The following is a 12,043-nucleotide window of genomic DNA, read 5'->3' as shown; positions in this document are numbered from 1 at the left end:
TGTGGAGCCCTGGAGGTGCATTAGTGCTGGGTGCAGCTTCAACAGATGATGGCTCAGCCCTTTCAGCCTTTGAAAACATAGTGTTTGCAGCAATTCAATACCTAGTAGGCATCCTTGCCTATTTTAGTCAAGATGTTGTGCTGGCTTTTTTCCAAAGCACTTGTACAAAATTGTGACAAAGTTTGTTACTGTTTTGTTTGCTTGTTTCTCACGCACTCTTACTGGAAGCTAAAACCTTGTAAAGTAATCTATACTCCCTCCTTTTCGGTACTGGTGATGAAGATGCCCATGGAAACTGAGGATATTTGGATTAATTGGCAGCCCCTCTATGGGTACAGGAAAACATCATAAATTTTGGAGGTGATCCAGGCTCTGTCACCATTGCTGGATAGTCTGCAGGAGGAATCAGTGTTTCTGCCCTTGTAGGTTCACAAAAATCATTATCTTCTTAAAGGGGATAGAGAAAAAATCACTTGTGTTTATGAATGAAAAACTATAGGTTTCGCTTCTGTGGAAAAGTAAGGCCTATCATTTTGTTAAGGACGTCTGATACCAAAGTAGTTTCTGGCTGGGTGAAAAGCTTTCAGTCCATCTTTCTATTTTAAAACCCCAAATACTGAGAATGGCATTCTTTCAAGCAATTGAGAAAGGAATAATATTAGGGCCACAAAGTAGAAGTTACCTTTAAGTTCCTAGGTTATGGACCAAACCCCACTTCTTATCTTTACTAGTAGTCATTTGGTATAGATACCTAGTTTGGCATCACACTAACAGTCCATATGCACTAAATATGCATGTGGTGATACACTGTGCACCTATATTTTAAGAATTCTTAGCAGTGTGTTTAGATAATGTTCCTCAACAAGAATTGTTGATATTGCGCTGTTTGTCACATTCTGTCAATAGAACACTTAATTTTGTAATATTTTCAAAAATGTGTTAATTATACCATAATTCATGTAATTGCCTTTCTAAGTGAGTGAACAGATATGTTTGTTATATACCGTTTTTGCTTCTCAGGTCCTGTCTCCTCTGCCACAGAGTCTGTTCCATAGGGCTATCTCAGAGAGTGGAGTTGTAGCCAGAACTCTGATAACTGACCATCCTGAAAAACAAGCCAAAGTAAGTATTTTAAAGATGCGTATTGTTCCACATTTTAGAGTTTTAACGGTATTTTTTATTATTACTGATCTTTTAATATTGTTGCTTTCCATACTATGATACTTTCCTGTGAGAATATCTGTGTGTACACCTAATTCTGACACTGCTTCGTTCAGACTTGCAAATACCTAGTAGTGTGCATGCTGTTGTAACTTGTAGCATGGTTAACATAAGAAAATTTTGTGTTGTACTGATTGCAGAGAATTGCAACTGTGGCTGGCTGTGAAAAATCTGATTCAGCTACAATGGTTCAGTGCTTAAGAGAAAAAACAGAGGACGAGATGGTAAACATAACTCTAAAAATGGCAGGTAATACTGTATTCATTCGGTTTCACAAGACAGAACAATTTTTTTCTGTAAGACTAAAATAACCTGAAGCAAAACTATTGTGTGGTGCTTGCTTGGCTTTCACAGGACTTCACAAAAGTACACTTGGACAATAATACTGCACCTGAACAATCTGAATAGGTAACATTCCCCACCTTCCTTGGGGTCTGTTCTTATGCATTTCCAGGTAGAAGTGCATTCATCACAGGAATGTAAACAATAAATGCGGTTTCTTCTGGGAGAGGTTATGAACCAGGCAGCTCAGGAATGCTAGGCAGGAGAGTTAAAATTTGCAGAATGGAGCTCGCCGGCTTTGCACACTGCCTCGTGTAACCTCTGTCATCAGCAAGGCACGTTCTAGGAGCTAATAAACTAACTAATAACTAATAAAGCTTTTTTCAAAACTTTGTAGGAAGTACAGTCATTGAGAAAACTCTCCCTTCCGCAAAACTGACATTTGGTTAGTAGCAGTTTTACCTGTTGCAAAACCCAGTTTTTCCATATCATAATGCTGGCTTGTCATTTCTTATGCAATCTTACTGCATGAGTTTATTTTGACCCTGTTACTTATCCAACCCTAAGAACGTGGAGTTATCCATGTTCACTCTCTATCTTGAGCATTCAGTATTAATTTAATGTGCAGTACTAAAAATATGAGAAACTCAAAACAAGGCCTGAAACTTAGCTTTAGCTATCTTTGATATTTTATATTTTAACTAAAAATAGCTCACTTGGGTGGTTTCTTTAGGTCAATAATAGGAATGCTGAATTATCAAAAATCAATATGTAAATGCAAATCAATATGCAAAATCAATATGTAAATAACAACATGTTGGGTTTTTTTCCTTCACCATCCCCTCTTTATTGATGCAGTTGTGGATGTTATATTTTTCCTTAAAAACCCATTGCTGCTACTAGCTGAAAAAAGGATCAATGCAGTCCCATATAAAATAGGAGTAACAAACCATGAATTTGGATTTCTGCTTCCAACTGTAATCCTGTAAAAATAATGCCTTTTATTTATATATTGATCAGTTAATTCCTCAGAAGTGCAGGAGCTCACAGAAAACTTTTTTTTTTTAATTCTGCAGCTGCTAAAATATCCTCCTTTTGCAAAAGTATTGGACAAAAATGTAGCAATTCAAGTGTTACAGAGCACAGAGTCTTTAACAGTAAGAGGCATGTTAATGTACTAATTGACTTTTATCTGGTGAGGGTTGATACCTCAGATCTGCACTAGTTCCTCCTTTATTATTATTATTTATTATTATTATTATTATTATTATTATTATCATCATCATCTTGGATACAGTCACTGCAGCAAAATCCCTGCATGCACTGTGGTGTCCTTGAACTAACTGCAAGGTGTAGGGAGGGCCACTAGGTTGGGATTAAGGCTCTGCAGAGGGTCTGTCTGTTCAGGGTCCTCAAGGGGCTGGTTCCCAAGCTCCAGAAGTTGCTCCAAAGATCTGAGGGGAGGAACTTTAGACTTGTCCTGGAAGGGAATGGAGCAAGCTTGAGATAATGCTGTGGAAACTCTCAGTAAAATTACCTGAATTTTGTTTTCTCATGCAAGTAATTTCCACAGAGGGAAAACAGCAAGCAACGCTAACTGATAGTACTCGAGCAGATATTGATATAATTCTCCTTTGTGCTCCTGCAAATCTCTTGCTTCCAGGTGGAGCTTTAGTTAGTAACACTGAAGTCCCATCTCTGAGTTTTTGACTACTACCAGTGCAGATTACTTTTTGAAGGAAGAGAAAATGTTTCTAGTAATGGGTGGAGAATACATTAAGCTTATACTTAAGGTTTTAGAATATGCATCATTGTTATACACGGTATCTTTACTGTTTGTTTTAGCATGCTCCTCCTGAGCTTGTTCATCTAGTATATGATGAGTATGTAAAGAAGTGTGAGAATGGTTTCCTTGAGGCATTGGGAGATCCAATATTTGTTTTTCCAGATATTGAAAAAGCCAGATATCACAGAGGTGAGTCACCAGTTCAGCTTTAGAAAAATACCTGAACTAAAAAAATAGAGCAAAGCCCAAGTAGGATCCTTCTCAATGTTTCTGTCTGTTACCATATCTCCTCAAAATGCTTTCAACCCATGTCCCGAAGCTATCCTTAGAACAACGCATAAGCCTGCTTACATCTTTCATGAATGTTGAAACTGCTGTCTTGTCCTGAACACCTGAAATTCTCCTGCCAGAGGTCAGGCACTGGTCCCCAAACCTCTGGCACTGTGTGCAGTCGCAGGAAGTTGAAACTAATGTCAAGTGGAGGCAAAGTGTAATGTATCTGAAGTCATTTCAGCTGGCTTCTTGTCACTTGCATCTGAAGCCACTTCACTGAAGACTTCAGTTCTGAACTCTCCATAGGACAGTGAAGGTTGGGAATCATTCTTGCAGAAAAACTGAAAATCTACAACAGGAGAAAGTGGAGCCTTTTTCTTATACTGCAGAAAGAGAATGAATACAAATGTCCACAATGAACATGATACAGGGTAAGAGATGCCTTCTACACAGGTCTCAGGGACAATCTGATTCATAGTTCAGCGTCAGGTATGTCCCAGTAACGTTAATGGCACCAGCTCTGTGACTGTGTCAGGGTCTACTTACATATGAAGGATTCCTTTTTATCAACCTTTGAGAATACACAATGTCCACACAACTCCCATTTACAGTTAATACGATGGTCATTTCTCCCAAACCTTATCATCGTAGCTCTTGATTTAAGTATATAATTTTTGGTGATAAATATTATTAATAACAAAACTTCTTATGTTTTATTTGTCTATTAGATGCCGGTAATCCAGTGTACTTTTATGAAGTTCAGCATCAACCAAGTTCAACTAAATATACAAGGCCAAACTTTGTAAAAGCAGATCATCCAGATGACATTGGCTTTGCACTTGGAAAGCCCTTCTTGGCAGGTGATGTATCTGTTTGCTAAATAATTTGTATATGCACCATCAGTACTTAAGTACTGATAAGATAAAAAATTTCTAGTAGCATAAGAAATTTTAGTTTTCTTGTATACTATTGGACTCGTGCTTTTCCATCATATTCTTCATTTGGAGTCAATTCTGAAGTCCATATTCGTGCAAAGTTCTTGTAATTTTGCAATGACTTCCGAAAATGGTTTCAAAACAGAGAGGAAATCGAAGTTTTCATTTGCTTATTGTTGCACAAAGGATGCTCAGACAGGCAGCTACGGCGCTGCGCCAGATTGTTCATCTTGTGCTTTCAGTGCAGTTTCCCTGGTGTCCTGCAGGGAATGCTACAGAAGACGAGGTTAAACTTAGCAGAGCCGTTATACAGTGTTGGGCTGGCTTTGTTCGAAATGGGTAAGATCACGTTCATCTGCCTAAATACCACAGCCAAGATCAAACCCGTTACATTCTTAGTGACTGTAAACGGGATATTATTCCGCAGCGTTGCCTTAGATTAACAGCTGCGGGTAACTCGACTGCTTGGAGAAAAGCAGAAACTAAGATTTCAACGCTACAGCATTTACTGAATGTAGTTTCAGATTTGCCGAGCCAAGGGAGCGCCCCGCCCCCCCCCCCGGTCCGCCACCCTCGCGCATGCGCGGGCGCCTCTCCGCCAGCTGGCGGCCCCGGGGAGCTGAAGGGGCGGGGCGGGGCGAGCTCCTGCCTGGGTTTGTCCGCCGGCGCTCGCCGTAGCGCAGCGGGAGGTGCTGGTGTCATGGCCGCCGCGGCAAGGCGCCCCGTGCTGCTGGGGCTCCGCGACGCGCCGATGGCGGCCCCGAGCCGGGGCGGCGGGCGGGCCCCGGCCTGGGCTACCAACAAGCTGGGCGGCTCCGCGGTACGGGCGGGCCGGGCCGGGCCGGGCCGGGGGGCGACGGCGGGGCCGCGGGGAGGACCCTGGCCGCGCCGCGCGGGGCCCTGAGGCCGCAGTGGGGCGCCTGCAGCGCGGGCTGTGCTGTTGGTCTTGCAGGACGCGGTGCCCTCCGTGCGCCTGGGCTGCCCCGGCTGCGGGGTCTGCGGCGCCGCGCTGCTGCACCTGGTGCAGGTGTACTGTCCCCTGGAGGCGTCCCCCTACCACCGCGTCGCCAACGTCTTCGCCTGTGCCGGGAAGGGCTGCTGGGGAAAGCCGCAGAGGTGAGAGCGCCCTGCGCCTTTGCGCCCGATGCGGCCGGCTCCGGCGCGGCTAGCGGGTGTCGCTCAACTCCCCCCGCCCCCGTCTGTTTTACATGGCGTGCCGAAGCTGGAAGGTGCTGCGCTCCCAGTGTTTGCAGGCAGAAGACAAGGAAGCACGAGATCGGAGTTTAAAGCAGGTAAAGCTCGCATATCGCCATTTTACTTTCTGCCTTTTGTTTTAGTGAGATCTATGAAGCCTAGTGGTGAGGAAGTTTTAAAATAAAGTTGCAGTTGAGTTGGATGAGCTTTATATTTATATATATTTGTTTAAGCAACCATAACCTTTTGCAGTAAGTTGCACTGCATGCTAGTTTTGAGTCATCTGTGTGGCTCTGTGACACAGTGAATGCTACACCTTATTTACTAGAAGAGCAATTTCTTACCTGTGATCTATGTTAGGGTCATTTTAAAGTGGAAGTTGTAGTCTAACTGTATGGCCAAAACTGACACTTAATACTTTTGTTATCTAAGTTGCCTTAAAAAAGTGTTTTATCTTACTATTTTATCATCAATTTTAAGTAATCTGACTGGATTATTGTTAATATATTTCTGGGATTTTCTCTTACAAAGTTAATTTTTTATATGTTGGCTTATAAAAATTGAAAGAGGAGACAAGATGATGACAGGCAGTAAGTGTGTTTAACAGCTGCATTTGCTGCATGAAATTTGAGTCTGTGATGGATGAAGTTCTGATGAAAATGGTAACACTTTTTTTTTTAAACTGTTTCTTACTTTCCTTCTCTAGCTGCTTCCCTCCACAGCTCAAATTTTTAAACAATTTATTTTATGTATGTGTAGTATATATTTCCTCCACATTCTGCTCTTTGAGCTTGTCTGTGGTACAGTAACTGTGGTTTGGATAAGTATACGAAAACTAACTAGCAATGGTCTTGCCAACAGCATAGGTATGGCAACACAATGTACATAGCCCATTGAAAAAGCCAATACGTTTTTGAGCCGTTTCTCCACTTTGAGATTTCTTTTGCCATACTGCGTACACTGCTGTGAAAAGTAAACATAGTTATGCTGGTAGTCAGCATTGTGGGGCAAGTGGGCAAAGTAATGCTAAGTGTTAGTTTGAGGAATGTACTTCTCTTTTCTGTTGTAATAGTGAAACTGTATTTGAAAGGCATTGGAGTGGTGGGTCTTGAAAATGTTTCCTTTTTTTCCCCTCAGAAACAGGAATCTAACTTTGCTGCAAGTGATTGGTGTGAAGAAGCAGATGACTGGGGGGTCTGTGATGAAGCAGAATCTCCTGCGTACACATCCCTTCAGCTGCTTGGCTTAAATGAAGTGATGATGAGCAACTCCTTGTCCAGAGAGGTGGAGTGTGCATCCCAGTTCCAGCAGCTTCGCTTGTCTGAAGCTAAAGATGTGTCGGGTCCCCTGAGTATTCGTGCTCCTGTCAGGGAAGGAACAGTAGCGGCTAGTTCAGCTCCTGTGTTCCAGCCCTATTACATTAGCGTTGTGGATGAGGAGGACTACACTGGTTTCATTGATACAGATCATGCAGATAAGCTATTAAAGGAGTATCAGCAGAGAGAGGGTGTTGATTTGGAACAGTTGATGTCAGAAAGGTGAGAACAGGCTTAGACTTCATGCTGAAACTGAAGGGCTTGCATAGTTTCCTCTGTGCTGGCTGACAGACTACATCTGATTCTCTGTAAATCTCAGTGCTTTTTGTTCATAACTGACTCCACCAAGAATCAATGATGTGTGGTACCTTGCAGGAAGATCACAACAATGAGCACGGTTTTGTTAGAATTTGGAATTTTGAGTTATTCAGAGATGTACCTATTTCTGAGTGACTGAACAACTGGAACCTCCTTGGGCTCCAGATGGAGCGGTGGACCTTTAGCCTCTAAAATGTGGTTAAAGCCACACTTTATGCTAAGTGGCACAAGTTCTTGTTGTGACTTTTGACTCTTCTTTTCAACGCTCTAGCTTTCCTTAAATTGCGTTTGAGTTTTTAAAAGTTTAACTTCTTGGGGACTGAGTTATACTTTGACTTGAGACTGCGATGATGGTAACAGGTCACAAAGCTTTTGTTAAAGATGTTGTCTGTAAAACAAATTTTGAACCTAGTTACTGCAAACATGTTGAATGTTAGCATAGAGGAGTGCTTATATCCAGACCACTGTCTCTTTTGCTAGTATTAACGTGTACAGTGACTTTCCCTGATTCAGTTGTGGGCTATGCTGAATTTTTTGAATGCTAAATCTACAGTTAATTACAGAATGTGCATGGAATGCTTTTTATTAGTGGTGTTCCTGTTGATTTTTTCGGCCTTAATAGAATCAAAGAACTTTAATTACACTTAATTAAAAAAAAAATGCAAAGCACCATAATTAAAAGCTAGAAATATTCCTTAGAGGTTCTAAGGGAATGACTTTAGGTTTAAGTAGCTGTTTGGTGGATTTGATTTTCATGTGGTAATTTGAAACATTCTTAATAATTGTAAGCCACCAGATACCAAAGAACTAGAAGCAAGATGGTCAACTACATCCTGTAACTGGAGTTGCATCTAATTTAACATGTATAGTTTTTTCAGTGTATTTAATGTAATTTATATGTATATAGAGTAACAACTGCTGATTTACAGCACACACATTGTACTGAAAACCTTGTTGGAAATTTTGCTTATTTTCTTCTTTCTCTGTAGTTTTGCAGGTGAAAGTGACAATGAAAAATATGAGAAGAGTGAAGTCAAAAGCAGGGATCACACATTCCATAAATTTATGAAAAGAATATCTGTCTGTCATGAACAGATTTTAAGGTATGTTGATCATTTTGTTACAACAGGGAGATATAAACTATAGTCATGGATTGCCAGTACGTCAGATAAAACTATTTCATTGCAAAGAGTCTTTTTTTTTTTTTCTTAATCAAAAAAATTGCCAAGAGCACTGTTGGTGTGCATATGTAGTCAGACTTCAGTCCTTAGTTGGACTTTTTTTTTTATACAAAGTATAAGCCGGATGAGAAACAAAGCAGGGTCAGAGAGCCTGGATCTGTCTGTGGGAGAATCTTCAACGTAAGACCTGACGAGAGCCAACCCAGACTGTTTTTTGAAGGCCCAGTGAAACCTAGACATAGCGGTTTTCCAGAGACCGTCTTGAGAGGGGACCATAATGCACAGTGGTATGCTGTTGTGATATATTTCCAAGGTTATCTGCTCCTCTGAAGTTTTGTGATGTTATTGTCATTGCTTATGTCTCAAGCCTTAGGACGATAAAGTAAGAAATTACTGATTTTAAAACCTGAGTTCATTTGCAGCTTATTGTGATTTTTCCTAGGGATCCACGCAGACTTCAGTTCTTTTAAGTCTGTTGCTTTTCCTAGAACAAAAGCAGATTTAACCACAGAACAGCTGCTTTCCCCAAAGAGGAGTTTATTTCTGAATGGAAGTATAACGAAGAGTTCAAATCATGAATTTTTCATAGTACCACATAAATACCCCTCATTTTCATGGATTGTATAAAGTATTAATTTGTAGTTTCTTTGTTCCAGAGAGAGAGTGATGTGGTCTATCTGATCAGGCTCTCTCAGTGCAGTGATAGGACTTTTGTTTATCAGATTTCCAGAACCAGGTAGAACTAACTAGTACTTTTTCAATGAGGAAGCGAAGTTTGAGGGCATAGTACACAGATAAGAAACATCAGGAATTTGTGTTAGTTAAACATCAAAGATTGTACAGAAAATTCACTATTACAGAAGACAAGTAACGTTTTTTCAAATAACTTTTTTCCACGTGATTTATCACTTTGTAGTATTGCACTCTTTGAATGTTATTTCTTCTCAAACTTCACACCTGGTGATCACTATGATTATCACTAGTCATAGTATTTCTCTAGCGCTTCCGTTCCAGATCCCAGAGCATTGTGAGTGTGCCTGTCAGGCCCCCACCTCTCCTGGGCTACCAGTTATTTATTGTGCTGTCAGCACAACACAGAGTCACCTGTTGGCATTCAATGGAAACAATCTTTGATCATGGTTTCTTGTTATATGCAGAGCTGTGATAGCCCTTAACCGCAAAACTTTGGTTTTGTGGCATACTTACAGTGGTTGTGAGGCCCCTTCTGTGTTGGATATCCTTAACAGCCAGCAATGAAGATTCCATTTCCAGGAATGTGTAGTTGCATTTAATTAAATGCAAGTCAGGTACAGGATATTTTGGAGGTGTCAGTTCAAAGCATTTGTTTCTTAAGTGCAGCTCTCTCTATAAGACTGTAAGTTTTGACCTTCCAAGTATTTCCCCTTCCCCATCTTTAATCTTGTTGAATGACTCACCTGAAACTTGGCAATGATTCTTCCTCCTAACAATGTTTTGTACTTCGAGCAAACCCTGAGGTTTCAGAGAATCCTGAACACTGACACCAACATGTATGTTTTCCTGTGAAACTTAGATACAAAAAAAAATATATATATATATTTTTACTTTCTTCTCCTAGATACTCCTGGGGGGGACAGCCTTTATTCATAACGTGTCCTCCAGCCAACATTAACAAAGGTATCCCAGCCTGCAGTAACTGTGGAAGTAACAGAGTATTTGAATTTCAACTTATGCCAGCACTTGTCAGCATGCTCCAGAGTGATACAGGTGTGGACTTTTGTTAAGGTAGCTGAACAGTGGAAACTGTCAGCCTCTTGGTAACATTTAGTGGACTGCAAATTGGTTTGTTACTTTTTAACTGTATGCACTGATCTGCTTAAATGCAGTGATTATCTTATATAGGATCTACTATGTTTCTAATATAAGTACCACTAAGCAAAAGATACATCTCTGATCTTATGGAGACTCTCTGGTTGCAAATACATTTGCTCCCTGGTGGACTTTAATAAGACTGCAAATGCTTTTTTGTTGTTGTTTCTTTCCCATTTTTTTGAAGCCATGGGTTTGTCACAAACATAAGAGAGAAGACAGCTGTCCTTCAGATTACTACTAATTTTGCTCAGTTTTACTTAATGCTCTTTTAAAGCTCTGGCAACCATTTAGCATCGGATTTACAGTGGTCTTGTCTGCATTTTGTACTTTTTGCATCAGATCACTGTGAGTACTGATTAGGGTACCTGACGTTAATGCTATTTAATTCTTTTAGCCCAGGCTAAGCTGCCTGCCTGAATCATTTTACAGATGTTTTAACTAAAACAATCCCCCAAAATGACCAATAATTTTGTCTAAGTGACAAATTGGGTAATGAAGTTGTACAAGTCTGTACATAAATGCAAGGACAGTGATAAGTAATAGCCCCTACCTGTACAATTTTTCTAATGCATACCTTTATTATTTTGTTTTTAGATCTATCAGTGGAATTTGGAACTGTTATAGTTTACACGTGTGAGAGGAGCTGTTGGCCAACAAATCATCAAACCCCTCTTGAAGAATTTATTTTTGTACAAGAAGACCCAGATCAGAAATTATTTAAATAAAATGTATTTCTCCACATGTATGAAAAGTGTATTTTTTAATTGCAGTTGAACATGTGTAATTATGCAACATTTTTTGCTAAATTGAAAAATTAATTCATTTGATGATGTGGGGCTTGTTTTCAAGAATAACTAATTGGTAGAAATACACATAGCATGCCTTGTAAAATGCAGTGGTATAGAAAACTTGCTTACTTTGTTTAAACATGCAGAAATAAGCATGGATATTGTTTTATGATGGTAGTTACACTTTTAAATGTTTTGGGGAGGAAACTAAAGGAGAAAGATTGTCCAATTGTGTTTAGTTACTTATTATACTGCTAGTTACTTAGTTTCTACAAACTGGATCCTAGCAGTATAACACTAGCAATAGACTAGCTAGCAGTCAGAAGCTTAATGTAAGTATTATTTTAAAAATCAAATTGGATTTACTTGTTTTGGCCACAGATTGAAGATTCAGTGGGCAGTAGTTGAAAGGGCCTTGTTGTGACTAATCTTATTTATGATGAAGCTTTTCTGTAGATTTTTTTTTCCAGTTAAAAGAGGTAAGTTTATATGGCTAAATGAGCTTTGACAGTTGTGTTGCTGTGGCTGGGGAAAGGTGGAGGTTTTTGTTAGCGCCTTTGTTCTCACGGATGCAGGAAGACAGGAGTTAGTACAGCCCTGGGCTTGTTACCGCAGTCCGGTGCTCGCTTACAAACTGATCGGACTGCTGTAGTGAAAACGGCCTCGGCTCCCCTGTGGAGCTCCCTGGTGGCTCAGGCTAAACTGCTGTATTTTAATAGACTTAATGGAGGAGTAATTTAAGTAAGTGTCCCTAAAGCTTTTTGTACAGGCTTAACACCACGGCATAAATAGGTCTCCTGAGTGTAGGTTAAAAAAAAAAAAAAACAGCTAAAAGGATGGAGTATGTTTGCAAAACTGCTTCTTTAGGGGTAAATTACGGCTGAAGTCCCTCGGCTCC

General features: G+C 40.3%; 1 protein-coding gene across 3 annotated transcripts; it reads left to right on the top strand.

The window, feature by feature from the left end:
- The first annotated feature begins 228 nt into the window (after positions 1 to 228).
- On the top strand, positions 229 to 11,098 carry PDCD2L (programmed cell death 2 like). 3 transcript variants are annotated; one of them, XM_064519690.1, is made up of 11 exons: positions 229 to 422; positions 1,021 to 1,122; positions 1,362 to 1,470; positions 3,349 to 3,478; positions 4,291 to 4,422; positions 5,450 to 5,613; positions 5,720 to 5,789; positions 6,829 to 7,229; positions 8,315 to 8,428; positions 10,104 to 10,252; positions 10,952 to 11,098. In XM_064519690.1, exons 5-11 carry the CDS (start codon positions 4,384 to 4,386, stop codon positions 11,080 to 11,082), a joined length of 1,068 nt encoding a protein of 355 aa, XP_064375760.1. In that variant the 5' UTR covers positions 229 to 422; positions 1,021 to 1,122; positions 1,362 to 1,470; positions 3,349 to 3,478; positions 4,291 to 4,383; the 3' UTR covers positions 11,083 to 11,098. The 3 variants fall into 3 exon arrangements, with proteins under 3 accessions (XP_064375760.1, XP_064375761.1, XP_025963442.2); XM_064519691.1 differs by lacking the exon at positions 3,349 to 3,478; XM_026107657.2 differs by lacking the exons at positions 229 to 422; positions 1,021 to 1,122; positions 1,362 to 1,470; positions 3,349 to 3,478; positions 4,291 to 4,422 and adding an exon at positions 5,071 to 5,317.
- The last annotated feature ends 945 nt before the right edge of the window (positions 11,099 to 12,043 follow it).

This window comes from Dromaius novaehollandiae, chromosome 13 (genome assembly GCF_036370855.1).
Source record: "Dromaius novaehollandiae isolate bDroNov1 chromosome 13, bDroNov1.hap1, whole genome shotgun sequence".
Lineage (NCBI taxonomy): Eukaryota > Metazoa > Chordata > Aves > Casuariiformes > Dromaiidae > Dromaius > Dromaius novaehollandiae.
Note: the sequence above shows the minus strand (reverse complement) of the source record. Positions and strands in the feature narration are given on the sequence as shown.